The sequence below is a fragment of the Esox lucius genome, chromosome 1 (assembly GCF_011004845.1).
Source record: "Esox lucius isolate fEsoLuc1 chromosome 1, fEsoLuc1.pri, whole genome shotgun sequence".
NCBI classification, from domain to species: Eukaryota; Metazoa; Chordata; class Actinopteri; order Esociformes; family Esocidae; genus Esox; species Esox lucius.
The window spans coordinates 10,660,842-10,687,073 of record NC_047569.1 but is presented as its reverse complement, the minus strand read 5'-3'; the positions used below and the strand labels follow the sequence as shown (position 1 = coordinate 10,687,073).

General features: G+C 45.9%; 1 protein-coding gene across 4 annotated transcripts in view; it reads left to right on the top strand.

The window, feature by feature from the left end:
* LOC105029110 (arf-GAP with Rho-GAP domain, ANK repeat and PH domain-containing protein 1) overlaps positions 1–26,232 on the top strand; it is a 74,339-nt gene that overhangs the window by 8,471 nt on the left and 39,636 nt on the right. For 2 of the 4 annotated variants that reach the window (XM_034291451.1, XM_034291450.1), the window contains exon 2: positions 9,990–11,005. In XM_034291451.1, coding sequence (XP_034147342.1) covers positions 10,086–11,005 — 920 coding nt within the window. In that variant the 5' untranslated portion in view covers positions 9,990–10,085. Of the gene's footprint in view, positions 1–9,989; positions 11,006–12,185; positions 12,334–12,949; positions 13,055–13,132; positions 13,308–26,232 lie in introns of those variants that run through there. The other 2 variants (XM_034291452.1, XM_034291453.1) reach the window with 2 other exon arrangements.

Genomic DNA, 26,232 nt, shown 5'->3' with positions numbered 1-26,232 from the left:
AAAAGACCTGCGTAACAAGGTAATGGAACTTAATAATGATGGAATAAGGTTATAAAAAGCTGTACAAAGCCTTGCAAATGCCAGTCAGTACTGTTCCATCACTTATTAAGAAGTGGAAAATTCGGGGATGTCTTGATGCCAAGCCAAGGTCAGGCAGACCAAGAAAGATTTCAGCCAAAACTGCCAGAAGAATTGTTCGGGATACAAAGAAAAACCCACGGGTAACCTCAGGAGAAAGTTGTGGTTGTTTCAAGGAGCACAATACGACGATACTTGAACAAAAATGAACTGCTTTGTCGAGTTGCCTTTACTGCGCCAATGCCACAAAAAAGGCGGGTTTCAATATGCCTGACAACAACTAGACATGCTTCTCAGCTTCTGGCACACTGTAATTTGGAGTGACGAGGCCAAAATAGAGCTTTATGTTCACAACCATGAGCGCTATGTTTGGAGAGGGGTCAACATGGCCTAATGTGAACAGAATACCATCCCCACTGTGAAGCATGGTAGTGACTCACTGATGTTTTGGCAGTGTGTATGCAGCATGTTATCAGGAAATACTGGCAGACAATTTACATTCTTCTGCATGAAAGCTGCGCATGGGACACTCTTGGACTTTCCAGCGCAACAATGACCCTAAGCACAAGGCCAAGTTGTTCCTCCACTCATTACAGCAGAAAAAGGTGAAGGTTCTGGAGTGGCCATCACAGTCTCCTGACCTTAATATCATCGAGCCACTCTGGGGAGATCTCAGACGTGCGGTTCATGCAAAATGACCAAAGACTTTGTATGCCCTGGAGACATTTTCCCAAGACCAATGGGCAGCTATGCCACCTGCAAGAATTTGGGGCCTCATAGACAACTATTACAAAACACTGTACACTGTCATTGATGCTAAAGGGGGCAATACACAATATTAAGAACGAAGGGTATGCAGACTTTGAACAGGGGTCAGTAAATTATTTTCTTTGTTGCCATGTTTTTTTTTTATGATTGTGCCATTCTGTTATGACCTATAATTGAATGTGAATCCCATAAGACAAAAGATGGGTTTTGCCTGCTCACTCTTTTTTTTTCTTTACAAATGGAACATATATTGTCAATTCTCCAAGGGTATGCAAACTTTTGAGCACAACTGTACAATAATTGAATCTCGAATGACATAATAAAATATACTGCTTGTTGGGTTTGAGACCCTCCACATGTCAAATTGATTAGTTTTCCTGATGTACATAATCACAAAATCGCTTGAATTAGAGGTGGAGGCAACTATTTTCAGGTACTTCTCTAGCATGCAGTTAGGATCCCCTCCAACAATCAGGTAAGTCTGAAGACATGTTCAAAAAGCCTTATTTTTTAACTTTTTTGTTGTGAAGGGAATTCCCGTCTTTATCAGAATCACCTGCTTGTAATGTTAGCAGAGGAAGTTGATTGATGCTATTTCCTTCCAGCTTGCTTAATATCCGATACTCGCCTGACATACTATCGACAGTGACAACAAACAAGTAAACAATTATAGCAACAATTCACAGAAACCTCAGATTAGAGGTCCAGGGTGTAGAAAGATATTGTAGTAAACGTTTCATCATTATTGGCTTGATCATTAGCCGAAATCAGTCGTTGTCTGCAGCCCCCTAAACGTTTAAATCTCTTCTGGCTGTTTGACAGTGATGTTACCCTGACATCACAGCAACCTGACCTCACAGCTAGAGGCTGCTGACTGATTAGCTGGATAACTTCAAACACATTTTAAACCCTGTTGAAATTGAGTGGCCTCCGATTTGACCATGGTGGATGCTGACCATTCTTCATGATTACCCTATAACCAGTGTACTATTTATACGCTTGTCTGTTTTCATGAGACAAGGAGGGATGGCCTGGGATGGAATGACATACACTAACCTAGATCTAGTGTGTACTTGTGTGTTTGTGGTTTACCCCATTTGGCTTGGAAGGGCCGGAAAAGACTAGTGCGCCCTGGAGTGTGTGTGTGGCAGCAGTGTGAGAAGATTCAGAGCCTTCTGTCAGTGCTAAACGGGTAGCCTGTGGTGTGAGGTTGAAGTGTGATGAGAGAGCAAGCAGAAGGGCAGCGTGCACAACGCCATCAAAATTAGGTGGGAGTCAAGCTGCATTTCCTGATCCTCTTGCAAAAGTTTAATACATATTTAACATTCAAACTCCCATAACTACATGTGCAAAATACAGTGTGCAATTACAGCAGCAAGATTTAAACAAACCAATATTTAACCGTTCATTTTGCTATTCATACTTTAAATATGTGCCTGCTGTTACAACACATCATCACTTTTGTGACTATATCTTCCATTTGAAATGATTCTCCACTTGCTTTGGCAAATGTTTCCCGTGCCAATAACGCCCCTGTGAGAAAGGGAGAGAGGTTTTGAGTAAGGGAGATTCACCGACTCAATGTAACAGGCAGCCATGGAATTGTCACCTTGTGTTGTCAGAGCCCTTACTGAGAGGACAGCTGATGAACTCAGGCATTTGTGTGTGTGTGTGTGTGGAATTGTAAAGGGATGTGATGCTTGACACAGAATCACACAAACGCACACACTACTTCACACAGAGAATATACAGCTCTGGAAAAAAATTTGACCACTCCTAATTTTTCTCAAATCAGCATGTCTACAGGTATGGCAGCTATTCCATTCCAGTGTCTGTTTAAATTCCAACACAGGCACACCTCAATCTATTTAATGAGGTACTGATTAGGTGATTACCTGAACATAATCTAATTTAACGAGGCAAAGTATAAAAACCACTGCTGTGGTCATCAATATCATCTTGCAATAGGACCAGCTGGATGGCAAAAACAGTGCAAGTAGTACCTCAAAGGTAATTAGATTTATTTTTTTAACCAATTCAGCATGAGAAAAGAGTTGAAAAGAAAAGCTTTCAGTGAGGAAAAGAAGGGTTCAATTCTGGCTTTACTGGCAGAGGGATACAGTGAGTATCAGTATCCAATGTCACTCAACAACCGTAGCTGGGGTGAAGTGCATGGCGAGGACGGTTCGAAACAGGCTCCTAGGGGCAGAGCTGAAGCCGTGCAAAGCTAGAAAAAAGCCCTTCATCAATGAGAAGCAAAGAAGAGCCAGGCTGAAGTTTGCAAAAAGAACATAAGAATTGGATCGTAGAAGAATGGAGTAAGGTCGTCATCTCTGACGAGTCAAATTTTCAGCTTTACAGCACCCACTGTGAAATTTGGTGGAGGATCGGTGATGATCTGCGGATGCTTCAGCAAGGCTGGAATCAGGCAGATTTGTCTTTGTGAAGGACGCATGAATCAAGCCAAGCAGGACAGCAGGACAGTGCTCCATGCCGCACAGCCAGGTCAATCAAGGTGTGGATGGAGGACCCTGTCATGGCCAGCCCAATCTCCAGACCTGAACCCCATTGAAAACCTCTGGAATTTGATCAAGAGGAAGATGGATGGTAACAAGCCATCAAACAAAGCCAAACTACTTGAATGTTTGTGCCAGGAGTGGCATAAAGTCACCCAACAGCAATGTGACAGACTGGTGGAGAGCATGCCAGACATTTGAAAGCTAGGATTAAAAATTATTCTACCAAATATTGATTTCTGAACTCTTCCTAAGTTAAAACATTAGTATTTTGTTGTTGAAAAATGAATATTAATTTGTTTTCCTTGCATTTTATGATGAAAACAATACATATTTTTTTCGTTATTCTGACCAGTTGTTGTTTTCTACAAATAAATACTCTAAATGACAAGATTTGTATTTGGAATTTGGAAGCAATGTTGTCAGTAGTTTATAGAGTAAAACAAAACCCAGAGAACCCAATAGTTTTGCAGTGATCTCTTAATTTTTTCCAGAACTGTATAATGCATGTCAGGTAAATCTATTGATGGCTAAAATCAGGACACACACTGTTCAGTGTGTGCGTGCGTGCGTGTGTGTGTGTGTGTGTGTGTGTGTTTGCTGTGATTGGCCTGCAGGGTAACAGAAAGCCCCATTGTAACTGCAGTACAGAGAGACTTTTATAAACAGCCCGGGGAGATGGACAGAGTGAGATAGAGAGACGGGAGGAATGACAACTTAGACATTTTTGAAAAACAGATTCCTAGATAGCAAGCGGGGGCTGTGGTGGAACTGGAAACCCAGTGACACGTCAAAGCGTGAGGCTCTTTTGGAGTGTTGTACTTGCAATGTCGTTGTGGTGGGTTCGATTCCCATGGGGGATCTGAAGGGAAGTGCCCAGTGGTATGAAAACGTTGAGGCACCCCTCTGAGGCTGCATCATTATTTATCATCACAGAAAATGATCACAGTGGCATGCCATTCATTTTCTAATAAAAGCTGAGTACTGGGGTATTTTCCAGACAAAGATTTTTAGTGTAGAAATATTAAGTTGTATGAAATTAAATCAGATGTGAAAAATAGGCTATGCAAAAATTTGGGCACCCTTGTCATTTTGTTGATTTGAATACATGTAACTACTGAGCACTGATTAATTGGAACACAACTGGTTTGGTGAGCTCATTAAGCCTTGAACTTCATAGGCAATTGCATTTAAAGTGGCCAGTTGCAAGTTGTTGTTCTCTTTGACTCTCCTCTGAAGCGTGGCAACATGGGGGCCTCAAAAGAACTCTCAAATGACCTGAAAACAAAGATTATTCAACATTATGGTTTAGGGGAAGGCTACAAAAAGCTATCGCAGAGATTTAAGCTGTCAGTGTCCACTGTGAGGAACATAGTGAGGAAATGGAAGACCACAGGCACAATTCTTGTTAAGGCCAGAAGTGGCAGGCCAAGTAAAATATCGGAGAGGCAAAGACGAAGGATGGTGAGAACGGTCAAAAACAACCCACAGACCACCTCCAAAGACCTACAACATCATCTTGCTGCAGATGGTGTCACTGTGCATCGTTCAACAATTCAGTGCACTTTGCACAAGGAGAAGCTGTACGGGAGAGTGATGCGGAAGAAGCCTTTTCTGCACACACACACCACAAACCGAGTCGCTAGAGGTATGGAAACGCACATTTGGACAAGCCAGCTTCATTTTGGAATAAGGTGCTGTGGACTGATGAAACAAAGATTGAGTTATTTGGTCATAACAAGGGGTGTTATGCATGGCGGGAAAAGAACACAGCGTTCCAAGAAAAACACTTGCTACCCACAGTAAAACTTGGTGGAGGTTCCATCATGCTATGGGGCTGTGTAGCCAGTGCCGGTACCGGGAATCTTGTTGAGGGTCGCATGGATTCCACTCAATATCAACAGATTCTAGAGAATAATGTTGAAGAATCAGTCACAAAGTTGAAGTTACGCTGGGGCTGGATATTTCAACAAGACAACTACCCAAAACACCGCTCAAAGTCTACCCGGGCATTTATGCAGAGGAACAAGTGCAATGTTCTGGAATGGCCATCCCAGTCCCCAGACCTGAATATCATTGAGAATCTGTGGGATGATTTGAAGCAGGCTGTCCATGCTCGGCAACCATCAAATCTAACTGAACTGCAGATGTTTTGTAAGGAGGAATGGTCCAAAATACCTTCATCCAGAATCCAGACACTCATTAGAGGCAATAGGAAGCATCTAGAGGCTGTTATTTTTGCAAAAGGAGGCTCTACAAAATATTTATGTGATTTTTCAGTTGGGATGCCCAAATGTATGTACCTGTCTAATTTAATTTTGATGCATATTGCACATTTTCTGTTAATCCAATAAATCTAATTTCACTACTGAAATATTACTGTGTCCATCAGTTATTTGATAGATCAAAATGAAATTGCTGATCCAAACACCCAATTATTTATAAATGAAAATCATGGAAATTCTCAGGGGTGCCCAAACTTTTTCATACGACTGTATGTACTCCATCCAGTAAAGGAGAAAATGTAAACAGAAGATGTGATTAAACAGGATGACGCACACACGCACGCACGCACGCACGCACGCACACACACGCACGCACACACACACACACACACATTATTCCAGTTTAAAATCTTAGTACTCCTAAACCCAATTATATCACTGAACCTTAACCCTAAATCCTGACCCCTAATCTAAAAATAGACTTTGTTGTCACGAGGACCGGCAGAAATTTCCCAGAAAGGCCAATATTCCTCACAGTCAGAGTCAGCTGATGATCCCACTGCCTGTTTGACCTTGAACAAATCTTATTCTCCGTGCTTTTTGTCAAAAACAGCCTAGAACAACCTCCGCCAGCTGTCTTTTTGTTTGGCTCAACTATGTACAACATGAGTTGAAATCAACTGACTTAGTCTTACGAACACTGTGAAGGAGAGTGTTGATTTGTATTTCTTAGGTAGAATCTCATCTCATAGAGAGAGTGAGATTTCCTCCGTGGTCTTAGGGCTCTCTGTTTGAGGAAGGATAAGAAATAGCAGGAAATGATTTGCAAATGGCTTGTTTTACTGACACTCTTGTTCATGCCCAAGCAAACACACACACCGATGGGGTCTATTTCTACCTAGAATTGCATGTCCCTCTCGTCTGTATTTTCTTGAATATATCTATATACTTTTATACACAACTTTATTTTATCTAGAGTGCTATACTAACCTTAACACTTACTATTAGGTTAATGGGTAGATTCTCAGCTTTTTTGTGTGTACATATACTCCCTATTTCAGGCACCAAATATGTTGGGAATATATTTGGACAGATTAATAAAATGTCAGAAAACTTATGTTTAGGATTCGACTGCATATAATTTGCATGCAATAACTCTGTGAAGTCTATAACCTATTGACCTCACCAGAACCTGTGTATCTTTTCTGATGATCCCCTCCCAGGCCTGTACTGAAGCCGTCATCAGGTGTTGTTCGTTTTGTGACCTTGTTGCCACAGGTTTCAGGGAAAACAATTCTGTTGAGATTGACTTGAGGTAACTGTCCAGCTGTATGATGAAGCACCGACCAATACGTTTGGAGGCACCTTCTTGTACTTTAGCGGAAAATATGTTTCTAGATACTGCAGGAAAAATCCTGATGCTGCATTCAGTAGTTAATTCAGTTAAACTTACACCCACATGTGCACAGACCGTAACAGCGTAACACTTTAGCATATTTGACAGATTAAGTGGGATGCTATGAATTAGACTTCTTTCTTCTTGCCATCACTTTGGTACTTTTTAGTCTTTGTCTCATCTGTCCACAAGAACTTTCTCCAGAGCTTTGCTGGTACCTTTTAGCTAACTACTCTGTTGATAAAATGTTTTAGGATAACTTGTGGTTTGCATCTTGCAGTGCAGCCTGCAGGTGAAATCATCAGCAGGTGGTCGTGGCTGACTCCTGAAAAGTGTTCCTGATTTGTTGGATGGTTGTGTTGCTATGTAGCATGCTCTTCCATCGTTTAGGTCCTCCGCGGCCTACCAGGCAGTTGGCACCTGCTGAGCTCACCACTGCTTTCATTGTTTTTTCCGGTCTGCGTAAGCAGAGCCGGCCAAGAAGAGCGAATGTGTGAGCGACTGACTTGTTAAATAGCGTAGTGTTAAGAGACACGGCCTACCATGCAGGCGACCGATGTTCGAGACATGCTACAAGTTACGCATTAGAATTGGTTCAGGATTGACGAAAACTTTGCTGGTTACAACCTTCAGTTGTTGCGTTGTAGTAAGCCTAAAATTAAATTGTCTAATGTCAAGATGCAATTGTCAAGGTGGTGTGTCCCAATTGGTCCCAATACTGGCATACTAGCTTACTATGCAAAACAGTACGTACCTTATCATCCACGAAGTGGACTTATTTCCTCATAGTTCACATAGCAATGTTTTGACCCCTGGTTCGTTTCTCTCTCAGAAATATTTATCCACTCTACTTTTCTGCCATATCCACTCTGTAATACCATGAATCTCATATTTTCAAGAATAATTGTATTACGTGACCCTTTTATATTTTTATTGTTTTTTGAAGAAACTAACCTGCCATAGAGTGACTGGAGTCATTGTTTTCATTATAGGTACTGTATTTTTTCATGATAGCTATTTTCTTTGTAGCTATTAGCTAGCCATCTACAGTAATATTTGTACAATAGTGTAATATTTGTACAATAGTGTACACTTTAGTTCTGTTAATAAACGTTCTGTTGTCCACGTTATTTCAGCAAAAATGTAGTGGCTGTTTGAATAGCGTAATGGTTAAAGACACAGACTGACACATTCAAAACCATGAATCGAAACCAGCTTGAAACAACAACATTCATCACTTCTAATTGCGGGCCGGCAAAACTAGGCTTGCCTAATTTTTGTCCAAAAAAAAAAGTGTTACGATTTGAATGTGTTTATGAGAGATTATTGTTAGATGTAGACCGACACTAATAGAACACTCAAGTTATAAGCAAAGCCTAGACTCAGGACTACACACTGACAGCTCTCGTATACATGCCCGAATGATATGCTTAGGAGTAGACTTGACAGACCTGTCGAGTCCATAGTCCCATAGCTTTTGCTGTGCTGAAATACAGGGAAGAATTGTCCCTCCAACAAAGGTTGAGAATCATTACTTTAACCTTGTTGTTTGATTTAAAATCCAAATGTTTGGAGTATTGAACAAAAGGAGCAAAAAATGCTTCTCTGTCCCAGTAACAATACAGGGACAATAACACACAAACTCACACATGCGCGCGCACACACACTGTGTTGAGTTTATTAAGTACATTACCCTATTTCTGCTTTAACGGCCAGAGAGTTACATGACTGTTGCTTGCTATATAAAGCAGGCAGACAGAGAGTCATTGAGTTACTGTTCAATGAAATGTAATAATGGGCAAAATGAGTGGCTAAGTGACTGTGAGCGTAATGTGATGTGGCACGGCCCCCGTTCCAGTCTTTCAGGAACCGCCTCCCTCCTGAGCTTTTCACACACAACAGCAACTAGGTTTTATAAGGACATGGTTTGATGGGGAGAGATGTCCACGTGGAAGAGCAAGAATCGTGCAAGCTAACAAGCATGCCATAAACAGGTAAGTATAGCTACGCAACGACAACAATGTTCCTTGTCTTGTATTGGCTATTACAGCAGATGACCACACCCGGTTGTGCTCCTTTCAGCTGAAATCAACAAGACAGCTGCAATAATGTCACGGTGTTCACACAACATTGGATAATTGACAAGTGGGAAATATTGACTGGTTTGAGTAATCTGGGTCTACTTAACCACAACCTCCTGGATGATGTTGCCCTGAAGCTCTGCAGCATTCGGGCCTTGACTATCATGCAGGCTAAATCCACACCCCCAGCTGTATCATAGAAATACAATTCATATAGATTTGTATTTACTTTCAAATATGTTTTTCAAGTATTTCTTTGAAGATAACTTGAAGATTGAAATGCATTATGAAATACATGTTTGGAAGTATTGATATACTTTTTATTGGGAAGATTTGAATATACTCTGATAAACAGGCAAATATGTGCATTTGAGATAATACTGAAATACTCTAAACATTTGAAGCACTTTCTCATTGTTCCTAGGAGTTTTTAATTGATGAGTAACTTTCTGTGGTATTGACTAATTTATTTTATGCATACATGTTTGTGTACCAGGATGAGTGAAAGAGAAAACAGGCAGCACAAAGAGTGAGGGTGTTTTTATAGAACACAACCCCCCCGTTTCTAAGCTCTAGATGAGATAAAGATCTGCTGATCACTACCACTTTAAGGCAAGCTACTGTTAAAATGTAAGTTCAGAAAGTTTAGGAACAAGAGATGTGTGGGTGCATGCATGTTAGTGTGTGTGTGTGGGCGGCCTGTCTTTGTGGTCTTTTGTCCTCGTCAACAGTGATCGTTGACCAAGCGTTGGAACTTCTTGATTTTCATAACTCTAAAAAGATGCTTAGCTCACCCTGCACTTACATCATCCTCCCCATTGAGTTGTGTGCGTGCGTGCGTGCGCGCGTGCGTGCGTGTACGTGTTGGATCTACACTTAGAGCCAACAACGGATTAATTCGTAACTTGACTTGTGTCTCCCACAGATTTGGAGCCATGGTCTGACCACTCCCTGGGGAAACACTCAAGGATACATTTTGACGAACAGACGTACAGACACACACACACACACCCCTGTGGTGATGTCGGAGGTGGAGGAATGTACGTCGGTTTGGAAGTGGCTGTCCCTGTTGCACCTGGAGCAGTATTTCCCGGCATTCCAAGCTGCAGGGTTGGGATCATTATCGGAATGCCAAGGGCTGACCCAGAATCAGTTGGAGATGATCGGAATCTCACTACCCGGTCACCGGCGACGCATCCTGGCCAGCCTGCAGAAAACCGGACAAATAACGGCACCTGGAACGCCTCTTATGCACGCTGACCCGGAGAGAGGGCAGGACGTCCGTCAGTCTCAACCACCTTCAGAGGGAAGGCCCTGGGACGCAGCCAGACCCACGGACCCCGGGACATCGGCGTCACACGGAGAGCGTCCCGTCCCCAAGGAGAGAGCCATATCCAGAGACGGAGAGAGAGAAGGGGCGGGGGACGGAGAGCGAAAGAGACCGGTGCCTAAAGAGAGGACTAAGTACCGGTCTGTCCCCTTGGAGAGTTGTGGCCTGCCGGGCCCGCGTCCTAACCCCGCCCCCCGCCCAAACGCTCCCCAGGATTCCCCCCTGCCCCCCATCCCCCCTCGGAGCACACCCAACTGCCCCCCGCTGTGCTTCGTCTCCGGCGGCAAGTCTGGTCCGCCAGGCGCGTCTGTGTCGGAAGGCAACCCCCTGACTGTGCCCCGGCCTGCCCCAAGACCCCGCCCCAAATCCCTAGCCCTCACCCCACCCGCCAGACCGCCACGACATGCAGGGGACGGAGGGAGAAAGCCGTCCCCCGTCTCCCCCTCTTCATTCTTGGTCGAGCACCACGGCTGTTTGTCTCCTGACCGCGGAGCCCCCCCTCTTCCCCCTAAAGCCTACGTGGTGGGAGGGGGCCCTAAAGAGCCTAACAGCCCTCCTCCTATCCCCAGCCGGCAGCCTGCCCTGCCCCCCAGGACCACACCCACGAACAGGTAAGAAGACGTGGGATTGGCTTCCTCTGCAATCCGTCTTTTGTCATGGTTTAAAACGGACAAACTTCTGAACGACTGCTTCACTTTCTGAATTTGTGTGTGTGTGTCAGGTACTGTCTGAGTGTGTGTGTGTGTGTCAGGGACTGTCTGAGTGTGTGTGCTCTGTGCGTGAAGTGGATCAGTGTGAGGTTTTACAGAAATGGTGAGGGGATTATATTATCTGACCCGGGCTGTGTCAGTGCGATGGGTTTGAACTGGATCAGTAGTCATTGCATTGGAAGCGGCTACCTTATTGACCAAATGGCCATTTGAGAAGGGCACTCCTTTTTCACAGCTTCCTCATCCCGGGTTATTACACTGTAGTTAGATCTGCTTAATCGAACTACCTGGGAAACACCTCTTGGCGTTCAGATGTTCCAGCTCCTTAAAGCGGAGTTGATCTGTGGTTTACATTGCCCCCTACAGGCTGAAAAAAATCGGTCATTATATCCTGATCATATTCAGTCTGTCCACTAGGCGGTGATTCGGTTCCAACACCAGCTCAACTGTGGAGTGGTTGCACTGGTTCCGTCGTGTGTGTGTGTGTGTGTGTGTGTTCCAGAGTTCCACAGACTGCGTTCTCTCTAAGACTGGGGCGTTTTAGCTTTGCTGACATCAACGAAAGCCACCAACCTTGTCTTTCCACAGCCCAGTGGCTGTGGTAACACGGAAATACATTATCTTTTCATTCACAACTGCAGTGTGACTAGTGATTCAGCAACCCGTGCACACGTTTGCACGGCATACTATCTGTTCGAATGCTTAGGTAAATCTAATGAAGTCTTTCCCGGGGTTGAGCTGAGTTATTCACTCAGGTGCCAAGTGCATGTGGTCAAGGCCAAAGAGAAGGGAATGACACCCTGTATCCAAGACCAGGCTTAACTGTTGGGGTTAGATTTGCACAAACACGCAATCCCTTCCTCTCTACACGACATCAAAGTCCTGTCTCTCCATCTGAACAGAAAGAGGAACCCCCCTGACCCCGCCTTTTCTCACTCCTAAATTAAAGAAGCCAAACACTGCAGGCAAAGTCAGTCAACGTTTAAGAAAGAAACTGGGGTTGGGGTTGGGGGTGGGGGGGTTTACAGGAAGTTTCGTCGTCGGTAGCCCTTTCTGAAGCAGCGGGTGGCCTCCTGAAAGCGCTTCCTCCTCTCCGCCCACCCGCGGCTGCTCTCTCCTCCCCCTTTGCTGCGAAGTGTCGGTTCGTTCCCCTCCCCTCTCGTCCGACCGCGCAGATGGGTGTTCGTCGTTCTCCGTTGCGAGCGAGCCTGCTGGATATGCCGGGACAGGTGAGACCCATCCCTCTCACCGTTCTCTTTCTCTCCCTAGCTTTTCCTTTCTGTTTCTGTTTCCCCCCCGTACACACGCACACCTTGTTTTGGCTTTTCTACCGCGTGAATCAGTCTTTGCTGACATAAGGAAGACTTCATTTGTAACTGTGTGATGTAGGTGTGTGTGTAGGTTATTGAGCGTTTTGTCTTTCTGATGTTATTTGACAGACAGCAGGGTTGTACTCACACTGGGAGGGATTGGGCTGTTTGTGGGACTTAAGGTGGTGGGATTTAGTTTTTGGCTTTGGCCCAGGCATTTTGTAATGGGAAGACTAATCCGGGAAGCGTCACAGACTGTTTTTTTTCTTCCTCTCTTTGAAATGAGTCAATCATATTTTCTCAAGAGACTCGCTGGGTTTGTTTCCACGGGTTTCATAGTTGTGAAAGAGTTGGCTGTAGTACTTTGTATCCGTTGCTGTTATAGACACTTGAATTCGCTATTTCTGAGAAGGCTGATGTTCAATGCTGAATAAATCGCTCTGTTTCTCTTTTTCTCCCCCTCTCTCTCTCTCTCACTCTCTCTCGCTTTCACTTGTTAATACATTGAACCGTACTCTCTTGTAACCCCTGTCAGCCGGAGGGTGGATGTGAATGCTATTGAAAACACTTCCTGAAATCAAGCGACAAGGTGGACGTTTACTGAGGGAAACTTTAATGTGGCCCGTTGTCACAGCCACTGGTGTCACAGGGGCATTTGTCATGAGGATGAGGTCCCTGTGGGGCCGAACAGACGCATCTGAGGACTCCGTAGCCACTGGTGTCACAGGGGCATTTGTCATGAGGATGAGGTCCCTGTGGGGCCGAACAGACGCATCTGAGGACTCCGTAGCCACTGGTGTCACAGGGGCATTTGTCATGAGGATGAGGTCCCTGTGGGGCCGAACAGACACATCTGAGGACTCCGTAGCCACTGAAGAAAAATACTTCATTCTGTGAGTCACAAAGCTCAAGAGAAACATACTCCCTAACCAAAGACATTGCCCAGTGCAGGATCCAGTGTGCCAGTTAAGAGACACTGTTTTCCAGTAATGATGTCTATCTGTGTTGTTCCTAACTAAGAGTCATTAGTGGCCACCGAAGCATGAAAAAGGCCTCTCACTCAGCATCCTGACTAATGTTTACCAGCACATTTTCATGTATGCTGTTGGTAATGTTTGTGGGGGACTGTAAATATGTCTAAATGTTAGAGAGGAAGGGAAGGCCTATTGTTTGTCAAGCTAAGCAATGTCCGCTGGACGGATACAAAAAGGTTAAATTTAACTCCTTCTCTGTCCCTCCCCCTGACAGTTTGGTTTCCTGAAGGGATTTTGCTGGTTCTGAATGAAAAAGGTTACGTCAATCTTGGGTGTAATTGTTGTGGTACAACCTAATATTGGGGTTATTGAGGTTAAAGCTGAACTAAGTTAGCGCCACCTATCAGCTGTTTGATATCTAGCAAAATAACAATCTAGCAGTAACTTACACATAGCTTTCCTTGACTATCTTGCTAACTCGCTGAATGAGGTATTTAATGTTACATTACTGGTGTAATGCCTCTGCACTGCTCCTTCAGAAATCGTTGAAGCGTGTTTGGAGCTCTCTGTGTACCAGCACTCAAAGCCTGTCATTAGCTCTTAGCTCACACAACTTCATGGAAGAACATTATTGAGTCAAATTGAGCTCAAATGTATTGACAGTAAAAAAAAAAAAAAATCAAGCGTGTAAAAAGTGTATGCTAAAATCATCTCAAAATGTCTTTGTTCAAACAGGTTTTCTTCCACGTTTGCTTACGATTACAGTTTCTTCCCACCTTCGTTTGAATCATGTTTTCTCAAAACCAAGTTTTGATCCTCTATTGGTGTGGAGGCAGGGCCTTATCTGGTGAAAATCATAGCCTTTCCATGCACTGCTTTCCCAATGCAATCTGTGGAGAGAATTTTAAGAATTGTATGAACTAGGCTAAATGTGAGCGCCTGGTGGCCGGGCCTTTCCCCATGGGGCCCGGCCGGGCTCAGCCCGAACGGGCGACGTGGGGCCACCTTCCCGTGGGCTCACCACCCACGGGAGGGACCATAAGGGGCCGGTGCGAAGAGGATCGGGCGGCAGTCGAAGGCAGGGGCCTAGACAACCCAATCTCTGGACACGGAAACTAGCTCTAGGGACGTGGAATGTCACCTCGCTGGCGGGGAAGGAGCCTGAGATCGTGCGTGAGGTTGAGAGGTTCCGATTAGAGGTAGTCGGGATCACCTCTACGCACGGCTTGGGCTCTGGAACCACACTCCTTGAGAGAGGATGGACTCTTCACCACTCTGGAGTTGCCCATGGTGAGAAGCGGCGTGCTGGTGTGGGTTTGCTTATAGCTCCCCAACTCTGCCGCCATGTGTTGGAGTTTACCCCGGTGAACGAGAGGGTCGTTTCCCTGCGCCTACGGGTCGGGTATGGGTCTCTCACTGTTGTTTGTGCCTACGGGCCGGACGGCAGTGCAGAGTACCCGACCTTCTTGGAGTCTCTGGGAGGGGTGCAGGAAAGTGCTCCGACTGGGGACTCTATCGTTCTGCTGGGGGACTTCAACGCCCACGTGGGCAACGACAGTGACACCTGGAGGGGCGTGATTGGGAGGACTGGGTGACTGTGCTAGTCACAGTTTGTCCATAACGAACACCATGTTCATGCATAAGGGTGTCCATCAGTGCACGTGGCACCAGGACACCCTAGGCCGCAGGTCGATGATCGTCTTTGTTGTCGTCTCATCTGACCTGCTGTCGTATGTCTTGGACACTCGGGTGAAGAGAGGGGCCGAGCTGTCAACTGATCACCACCTGGTGGTGAGTTGGATCCGATGGCGGGGAGGAAGCTGGACAGACTCGGCAGGCCCAAGCGTACTGTAAGGGTCTGCTGGGAACGTCTGGCCGAGTCTCCTGTCAGAGAGATCTTTAACTGTCGGGGACAGTGCCTCTGGGATGGCAGACCGGGGTGGTGGTCCCTCTTTTTAAGAAGGGGGACCGGAGGGTGTGTTCCAAATATAGGGGGATCACACTGCTCAGCCTCCCTGGGAAAGTCTATGCCAGGGTTCTGGAGGGGAGAATACGGCCGATAGTAGAACCTCGGATTCAGGAGGAACAGTGTGGTTTTCGTCCGGGCCGTGGAACACTGGACCAGCTCTATACCCTCTACGGGGTGTTGGAGGGTTCATGGGAGTTTGCCCAACCAATCCACATGTGTTTTGTGGATTTGGAGAAGGCATTCGACTGTGTCCCTCACGGCATCTTGTGGAGGGTGCTTCGGGAATATGGGGTCATGGGTCCTTTGATAAGGGCTGTCAGGTCCCTGTACAACCGAAGCAGGAGCTTGGTCCGCATTGCCGGCAGTAAGTCAGACTTGTTCCCAGTGCATGTTGGACTCCGGCAGGGCTGCCCTTTGTCGCCGGTTCTGTTCGTAATTTTTATGGACAGAATTTCTAGGCGCAGCCAGGGGCCGGAGGGTGTCAGGTTTGGGGACCACACAATTTCATCTCTGCTCTTTGCAGATTATGTTGTTGTGTTGGCCCCTTCTAACCAGGACCTTCAGCATGCACTGGGACGGTTTGCAGCCGAGTGTGAAGCGGTGGGGATGAGAATCAGCACCTCCAAATCCGAGGCCATGGTCCTCAGTCGGAAAAGGGTGGCTTGCCCACTTCAGGTTGGTGGAGAGTGCCTGCCTCAAGTGGAGGAGTTTAAGTATCTAGGGGTCTTGTTCACGAGTGAGGGAAGGATGGAACGGGAGATTGACAGACGGATCGGTGCAGCTTCTGCAGTAATGCGGTCGATGTATTGGTCTGTCATGGTGAAGAAAGAGCTGAGCCGCAAGGTGAAGCTCTCGATTTACCAGTCAATCTACGTTCCTACTTTCACCTATGGTCATGAGCTTTGGGTCATGACCGAAAGGACAAGATCCCGGATACAGGCGGCCGAAATGAGCAGGGTGGCTGGGCGATCCCTTAGAGATAGGGTGAGAAGCTCGGTCACCCGGGAGGAGCTCAGAGTAGAGCCGCTGCTCCTCCACATCGAGAGGGGTCAGCTGAGGTGGCTTGGGCATCTGTTTCGGATGCCTCCGGAACGCCTTCCTGGGAAGGTGTTCCGGTCCCGTCCCACCGGGAGGAGACCCCGGGGAAGACCTAGGACACACTGGAGGGACTATGTCTCCCGGCTGGCCTGGGAACGCCTCGGTGTCCCCCCGGAAGAGCTAGAGGAAGTGTCTGGGGAGAGGGAAGTCTGGGCATCCCTGCTTAGACTGCTGCCCCCGTGACCAGGCCCCGGATAAGCGGAAGAAGATGGATGGATGGATGGATGGAGGCTAAATGTGTAAATTTAAACAGAATAATAAACTGTTATTCCCAGGTTGCATTGACGTCACTGTTGCCACGGTCACAGGCACAGATAATGATGAAAGTTTAACGTGTTCAAGTGACTGAAGTTAGACCGGGGCTAATTACCAAATGTTATATGCCTAATGGTTTGGTAACATCACAGAAAAAAATCCACTTAATGAGTTAAATATAAACTTTTACCGTATTTGAATTTAGTTTTTTTTGCCATGCCAATAACGGCCCATTTTTTACATTCAGAACAACTGTATATTAAATGAACATCGATAGTTATTAATTAGTTAAATAAACCATAGCACACACATTAGACTGTGCACTGATAGGCCTGACGAGCCGTGAGTTTGCCGTGTTTTATGTACTCCTATCACCCTGGTCACCCTCAATCTGGGGGGAGATTATGTTGGGGTACATACAGTGGGGAGAACAAGTATTTGATACACTGCTGATTTTGCAGGTTTTCCTACTTACAAAGCATGTAGAGGGCTTTAATTTTTATCATAGGTACACTTCAACTGTGAGAGACGGAATCTAAAAAATCACATTGTTTGATTTTTAAATAATTAATTAGCATTTTATTGCATGAAATAAGTATTTGGTCACCTACCAACCAGTAAAAATTCCGGCTCTCACAGACTTGTTAGTTTTTCTTTAAGAAGCCCTTCTGTTCTCCACTCAATACCTATATTAAACTGCACCTGTTTGAACTTGTTATAAAAGACACCTGTCCACACACTCAATCAAACAGACTCCAACCTCTCTCCAATGGCCAAGACCAGAGAGCTGTGTAAGGACATCAGGGATAAAATTGTAGACTTGCACAAGGCTGGGATGGGCTACAGGACAATAGGCAAGCAGCTTGGTGAGAAGGCAACAATTGTTGGCACAATTATTAGAAAATGGAAGATGTTGAAGATGACGGTCAGTCTCCCTCAGTCTGGGGCTCCATGCAAGATCTCACCTCGTGGGGCATCAATGATCATGAGGAAGGTGTGGGATCAGCCCAGAACTACATGGCAGGACCTGGTCAATGACCTGAAGAGAGCTGGGACCACAGTCTCAAAGAAAACCATTAGTAACACACTACGCCGTCATGGATTTAAATCCTGCAGCGCATGCAAGGTCCCCCTGCTCAAGCCAGCGCATGTCCAGGCCCGTCTGAAGTTTTCCAATGACCATCTGGATGATCCAGAGGAGGAATGGGAGAAGGTCATGTGGTTTGATGAGACAAAAATAGAGCTTTTTGAGGTTGTACTCATCCCCAAAGAAGAAGGATGAGTACAACCTTAAGTACACCATCCCAACCGTGAAGCATGGAGGTGGAAACATCATTCTTTGGGGATGCTTTTCTGCAAACGGGACAGGACGACTGCACCGTATTGAGGGGAGGATGGATGGGGCCATGTATCGCTTGATCTTGGCCAACAACCTCCTTCATTCAGTAAGAGCATTGAAGATGGGTCGTGGCTGGGTCTTCCAGCATGACAACGACCCGAAACACACAGCCAGGGCAACTAAGGAGTGGCTCCGTAAGAAGCATCTCAAGGTCCTGGAGTGGCCTAGCCAGTCTCCAGACCTGAACCCAATAGAAAATCTTTGGAGGGAGCTGAAAGTCTGTATTGCCCAGCGATAGCCCCGAAACCTGAATGATCTGGAGAAGGTCTATATGGAGGAGTGGGCCAAAATCCCTGCTGCAGTGTGTGCAAACATGGTCAAGAACTACAGGAAACATATGATCTCTGTAATTGCAAGCAAAGGTTTCTGTACCAAATATTAAGTTCTGCTTTTCTGATGTATCAAATACTTATGTCATGCAATAAAAGGCAAAATAATTACTTAAAAATCATACAATGTGATTTTCTGGATTCGCAGTTGAAGAGTACCTATGATAAAAATTACAGACTTGTACATGCTTTGTAAGTGGGAAACCTGCAAAATCGGCAGTGTATCAAATATTTGTTCTCCCCACTGTAGTACCTCCAGAACAAGTTAAACTTTCATCAATATCTGACTTTGATGCAACCTATGAATAACAGTGTATTATTCTGTTTAAATGTACACTTTTAGCCTAGTTTATACAATTCTTAAAATTCTCTCCACAGATTGCATTGAGAAAGGCTATGATTTTCACCTTATAATGGTGTGATTCATGGCTAATCAGGTGCGATAGTTCAGTGCCCAGATCAGGCCCCGCCTCCACACTAATAGAGGCTCAAAACTTGGTTTTGAGAAAACATGATTTGAACGAAGACATTTTAAGATCAAATGTGAAAATCCATTGAATGATTTTAGAATACACTTTTTCCACACTTAAAGAATTTTTATTTTCTTACAGTCAATATTTATATATATTTGAGCTAAATTTGGCTCCATAGAACACGCCTACAAATGACTTGCAACCATGAAAGTGGGGTTAAGTGTCAGTCCCATTAACGGTTATTATCTGATATTTTAATATGGAAAATGTTTCATAAGGCACATTCAAGGCTAGAAGAATATAAAAACAGTCGTGTGTGTGTGTGCTCACATTTCCCATGCTGTCCTGCATAATAGAACTTTAAGTGACTAAGGGAAGTACCAAGTAACGGGAAAAGGAACATTGCCAGTTCTTACACCATGCTGTACCATACAGGGCTTTTTGGAACGCTATCTTTAGTTGACCTCTTAGTCTAATCTCATGATAGTTATAAATGAGTAGACTTATTCAATGGTGAATCTACCAGAGGTCATCCAGAGCATCTGAAAGTGTAATTAATCATCATCATCATCATCATCTTCTTCCGCTTCATCCGGGGCCGGGTCGCGGGGGCAGCAGTCTAAGCAGGGATGCCCAGACTTCCCTCTCCCCAGACACTTCCTCCAGCTCTTCCGGGGGGACACCGAGGCGTTCCCAGGCCAGCCGGGAGACATAGTCCCTCCAGCGTGTCCTAGGTCTTCCCCGGGGTCTCCTCCCGGTGGGACGGGACCGGAACACCTTCCCTGGAAGGCGTTCCGGAGGCATCCGAAACAGATGCCCAAGCCACCTCAGCTGACCCCTCTCGATGTGGAGGAGCAGCGGCTCTACTCCGAGCTCCTCCCGGGTGACCGAGCTTCTCACCCTATCTCCAAGGGAACGCCCAGCCACCCTGCGGAGAAAACTCATTTTGGCCGCCTGTATCCGGGATCTTGTCCTTTCGGTCATGACCCAAAGCTCATGACCATAGGTGAGAGTAGGAACGTAGATTGACCGGTAAATCGAGAGCTTCGCCTTGCGGCTCAGCTCTTTCTTCACCACGACAGACCGATACATCGACCGCATTACTGCAGAAGCTGCACCGATCCGTCTGTCAATCTCCCGTTCCATCCTTCCCTCACTCGTGAACAAGACCCCTAGATACTTAAACTCCTCCACTTGAGGCAGGCACTCTCCACCAACCTGAAGTGAGCAAGCCACCCTTTTCCGACTGAGGACCATGGCCTCAGATTTGGAGGTACTGATTCTCATCCCCACCGCTTCACACTTGGCTGCAAACCGTCCCAGCGCATGCTGAAGGTCCTGGTTTGAAGAGGCCAACACGACAACATCATCCGCAAAGAGCAGAGACGAAATCGTGTGGTCCCCAAACCTGACACCCTCCGGCCCCTGGCTGCGCCTAGAAATTCTGTCCATAAAAATTATGAACAGAACCGGTGACAGCCCATGCCGGAGTCCAACATGCACTGGGAACAAGTCTGACTTACTGCCGGCAATGCGGACCAAGCTCCTGCTTCGGTCGTACAGGGACCTGACAGCCCTTAGCAAAGGACCCAGGACCCCATATTCCCGAAGCACTCTCCACAGGATGCCGCGAGGGACACAGTCGAATGCCTTCTCCAAATCCACAAAACACATGTGGGTTGGTTGGGCAAACTCCCATGAACCCTCCAACACCCCGTAGAGGTTATAGAGCTGGTCCAGTGTTCCACAGCCCGGACGAAAACCACACTGTTCCTCCTGAATCCGAGGTTCTACTATCGGCCGTATTCTCCTCTCCAGAACCCTGGCATAGACTTTCCCGGGGAGGCTGAGAAGTGTGATCCCCCTGTAGTTGGAACACACCCTCCGGTCCCCCTTCTTAAAAAGAGGGACCACCACCCCGGTCTGCCATCCCAAAGGCACTGTCCCCGACCGCCACGCGATGTTGCACAGGCGTGTCAACCAAGACAGCCCCACAACATCCAGAGACTTGAGGTACTCAGGGTGGATCTCATCCACCCCCGGTGCCTTGCCACCGAGGAGTTTCTTGACCACCTCAGTGACTTCAGCCCGGGTGATGGACGAGTCCACCTCTGAGCCCTCATCCTCTGCTTCCTCAATGGAAGATGTGACGGCGGGATTGAGGAGATCCTCGAAGTACTCCTTCCACCGCCCGACGACATCCCCAGTTGAGGTCAACAGCTGGCCACCTCTACTGTAAACAGCGTTGGTAGGGCACTGTTTCCCTCTCCTGAGGCGCCGGACGGTTTGCCAGAATCTCTTCGAGGCCAGCCGATAGTCCTTCTCCATGGACTCACCGAACTCCTCCCAGGCCCGAGTTTTTGCCTCCACAACCACCCGGGCTGCAGTCCGCTTGGCCTGTCGGTACCCGTCAGCTGCCTCAGGAGTCCCACAAGCCAACCAGGCCTGATAGGACTCCTTCTTCAGCTTGACGGCATCCCTTACTTCCGGTGTCCACCACCGGGTTCGGGGATTGCCGCCTCGACAGGCACCGGAGACCTTACGTCCACAGCTCCGAACGGCCGCTTCGACAATGGCGGTGGAGAACATGGTCCACTCGGACTCAATATCTCCAGCCTCCCTCGGGATCCAGTCGAAGCTCTGTCGGAGGTGGGAGTTAAAGATCTCTCTGACAGGAGACTCGGCCAGACGTTCCCAGCAGACCCTTACAGTACGCTTGGGCCTGCCGAGTCTGTCCAGCTTCCTCCCCCGCCATCGGATCCAGCTCACCACCAGGTGGTGATCAGTTGACAGCTCCGCCCCTCTCTTCACCCGAGTGTCCAAGACATACGGCCGCAGGTCAGATGAAACGACAACAAAGTCGATCATCGACCTGCGGCCTAGGGTGTCCTGGTGCCATGTGCACTGATGGACACCCTTATGCTTGAACATGGTGTTCGTTATGGACAAACTGTGACTAGCACAGAAGTCCAATAACTGAACACCACTCGGGTTCAGATCAGGGGGGCCGTTCCTCCCAATCACACCCCTCCAGGTGTCACTGTCGTTGCCCACGTGGGCGTTGAAGTCCCCCAGTAGAACGATAGAGTCCCCAGTTGGAGCACTTTCCAGCACCCCTCCCAGAGACTCCAAGAAGGTCGGGTACTCTGCACTGCCGTTCGGCCCATAGGCACAAACAACAGTGAGAGACCTATCCCCGACCCGAAGGCGCAGGGAAACGACCTTCTCGTTCACCGGGGTAAACTCCAACACATGGCGGCAGAGCTGGGGAGCTATAAGCAAACCCACACCAGCCCGCCGCCTCTCACCATGGGCAACTCCAGAGTGGTGAAGAGTCCATCCTCTCTCAAGGAGTGTGGTTCCAGAGCCCAAGCCGTGCGTAGAGGTGACTCCGACTACCTCCAGTCGGAACCTCTCAACCTCACGCACTATCTCAGGCTCCTTCCCCGCCAGCGAGGTGACGTTCCACGTCCCTAGAGCTAGTTTCCGTGTCCAGGGATCGGGTTGCCTAGGCCCCTGCCTTCGACTGCCGCCCGATCCTCTACACACCGACCCCTTATGGTCCCTCCTGTGGGTGGTGAGCCCACGGGAAGGCGGCCCCACGTCGCTCCTTCGGGCTATGCCCGGCCGGGCCCCATGGGGAAAGGCCCGGCCACCAGGCGCTCGCGTGCGAGCCCCAACCCCGGGCCTGGCTCCAGGGTGGGGCCCCGGCTGCGCCATACCGGGCGACGTCACGGAACTCAAATAATTATTCATCATTAAGGGGTGTTTTGAACCGCTCTTAGTCTGACCCGTCGCCTAGGACCTGTTTGCCTTGGGAGACCCTACCAGGGGCATATAGCCCCAGACAACATAGCTCCTAGGGTCACTCGGGTACTCAAACCCCTCCACCACGTTAAGGTGGCAGTTCATGGAGGAGTAATTAATCATTTCCAAATGAAACCAGCTTGCTATATATGTAACCCTGTTATTTTGGAACACTAATTAATGTAGGAAAGTGTATGAACTTTGGGCAATGAAGAGAAGTTGGCCTAATCTCAAATAAGTTATTTCAGTCAATCATATACTACAGAGCTTGTTTTTCAATTGCAGCTCCATTATGAGTTATGAAGATAAGATGTTAAGGAAGCTAGAAAGAACCACATGTGAAGGTTTTGTGTGTTGTCTGAGAATTCTGTAGTCAGGTAACAACTTTCATAAAGGTTTTACATGTTCTATAATAGTTTTTTCTCTCATTGCTTGTATATTTGTAGCTTCCCGATATCTGAAACATCCAGTAGAAGACATTGATCAAAACAAGGCTGTGTCAATGTGAAAGTGGAACCTTCTAGTCCTAAGAACTCTTGGTATTCCTGAGGTACAGACAATGCATTAAACATGCCATAATGTGTTTAAAATAATAGTATTTGGCTGGGTGATAAAACAAAATAAATTATTATGAAAAAAATTACAATATCTCTGATAGACCTGTAGGTTAATTTTCGATAAAGTTATGTTTTGGAGTATTTTTCTTTTCCATTTTCCTCAACCTATAACATCATGTTGCTTGCATTTGAAACATCAAAACTCAACCTTATAACGAAAGTAACAAACATTTTGGAGAAATAGGAGTCGAGGAGGAAGAAATGACTATTGGCTCCAACACAACATCCTGCCAAGTAGTAGATCAGAAGGCATTGTTTCGGCCAGCTGTGTTGAGCCATTGGTAAATTATAATTTTGGGAGGTTAAGGGGTGTTATTTTTTTTGAGGGGTTATGTTATTGATTTTGTCTTAACGTTACATTAAGAATATATATATATAAAAATAATATGCACGTTATTGTACTGCATCATTAATGTGTAGCCTACCATCTGGTTTCTCACGCGTCATCCTATTTGCCTGTATCTTAACTTAACTGAAGATATAGAAATTCAAGTCACCGAACCCAAATTGCAGGCCATCTCCCTATTATAAATTAAGTGTGTAAAGTGAACTAAAACTTTTCAGGACACGGCAGTCCCAGATATAATTAATGACAGATACCGATTTTATTTAAAAAACGGAGACCTATTTACTAACTGTTGCACCGACTAGCCTCGTTAATCCTCAGTATAATAACAAATAATTGCATATTTGCGGAGGCATGAAGGCACGAGCACGTGGATTGAGAAAATGTGACGCTTTCTACGCTACTTGATTAAGTGTTTTATGAAATACAGTGTAGCCTACCTCACTCACTAAAATACCCAAACCTTTAATCACTTTTCTCTTAAAAGTGTATCCAAAAGGCAAATAATTGTTCAGCATTTTGCTCTCAAATATCTATTGTCTGCCTTTTTGTCAGCTGATATGTAGAGGTAACGTCTACAAAGCGCAATTTGTAGACGTTACCCCAGTCCAATTGTAATTTACCTGCTATGTCGTAAACGTAAACAGAGTTGAATGTATATTTTTTGTCTAAAATAGCTGCAGCAGTTGGCTATATTTATCAAAGACCACATATTCCTCTTTTGCTAGAAGCACAGTGAAAGTGTCATATTCACTTGTAAAAGACAAGTACACTAAACAAAAATATTTTCTACAACTAAATTTATTTGAATGTTTCAGATGGAAGGCCTTTTTTTACTGTGAGTAAGCCAGGAAAAATTAAACCAGGAAAACATAAAACAGAACTTTTAGGGCTCTGTAAGGGTACAGGTGCATATCAAAACATTATAATTTTTTCCCACGTAATTCAAGTCAAATAGTGACACCTTCATATATTCTAGATTCATTACACATAAAGTGAAAAATTTCTGTCTTAATGATTACAGCTTACAGCTCATGGAAATCAAAAATCAAGTATCTCAAAATATTAGAATAAAAATGTACAATACAGAAATGTCAAACTGAGAAGAGCTCTATTCAGCTAATTAACTCCCTGAACCTTCAATCTCTCAGTCTGGTTCAGTACACACAACCACAATCATGGGGACGACTGCTGACTTGACAGTTGTCCAGAAGACACTCATTGACACCCTCCATGAGGAGGGTAAGACACAGAAGGTCATTGCTGAAGAGGCTGGCTGTTCGTAGAGCGCTGTATCAAAACATATCCATGGGAAGTTGACTGGAAGGGAAAGGTGTGGTAGGAAAAGGTGCACATGCAACTGCCATGACTGCAGCCTTTAGAGTAATGTCAAGCAAAGCCGAATCAAGAACTTGGGGGAGCTTCACAAGGAGTGGACTGAGGCAGGAGTCAGTGCTTCATGAGCCACCAAGCACAGACGTGTCCAGAAAATGGGCTACAAATTTTGCATTCCTAGTGTCAAGCCACTCCTGAGACAGAGGCGTCAGAAGTGTCTTACCTGGGCGAAGGAGAAAAAGATCTTGACCATTGCTCAGTGGTCCAAAGTCCTCTCTTCAGATTAAAGTACATTTTGCATTTCATTTGGAAATCAAGGTCCCAGAGTCTGGAGGAAGAGTGGAGAGGTACAGAATCCAAATGGCTTAAAGTCCACTGTGAAGTTTCCAGATATGTCATCTGCTGGTGTTGGTCCACTGTGTTTTAGCAAGTCCAGAGTCAATGCAGCTGTCTACCAGGAGATTTTAGAGCACTTCATGCTTCTTTATGCTTCATGCTTCTTTAAGCTTTATGGAGATGTTAATTTCCTTTTCTAGCAGGACTTGTCAACTGCCCACAGTGCCAAAACGACTGGTAACTGGTTTGCTTGGGTGATTGGCCTGCCAGCTTTCTGACCTGAACCCCATAGAGTATCTATGAGGTATTGTCAAGAGGAAGATGAGACACACCAGACCCAACAACACAGACGAGCTCAAGGCCACTATCAAGGCAACCTGGGCTTCCTTAACACCTCAGCAGTGTTACAGGCTGATTGCCTCCATGCCACGCGGCATTGATTCAGTTATTTGTGCAAAAGGAGCCCCGACCAAGTATTTATTAGCTGATTAGAGCTCTTCTCAGGTCGACATTTCTGTATTAAATGTTTTATTCTAATATCTTGAGATATAGGATTTTTTATATCAGTGAGCGGTAAGCTGTAATCATCAAGATTGAAACAAAATGGCTTGAAATGTTTCACTTTCTGTGTAATGGATCTAGAATATATGAAGTTGTCACTTTTTGATTTGAATTACTGAAAAAAAAGAACTTTTCCACAATGCTCAATTTTTTTTTAGATGCACCTGTCGTTATTATCCCAAAGAATACTGCAAGGAGAATTAGTGTCGTACTTGCTCTTGTACAGTACTGTAAACACCAGTTGAGATGTTCCTGGGGAGAGTAGAATGTGCCTAATTAAAAACAAAAGAAAATGTCTCATTTGATCAAAATGGCTTTC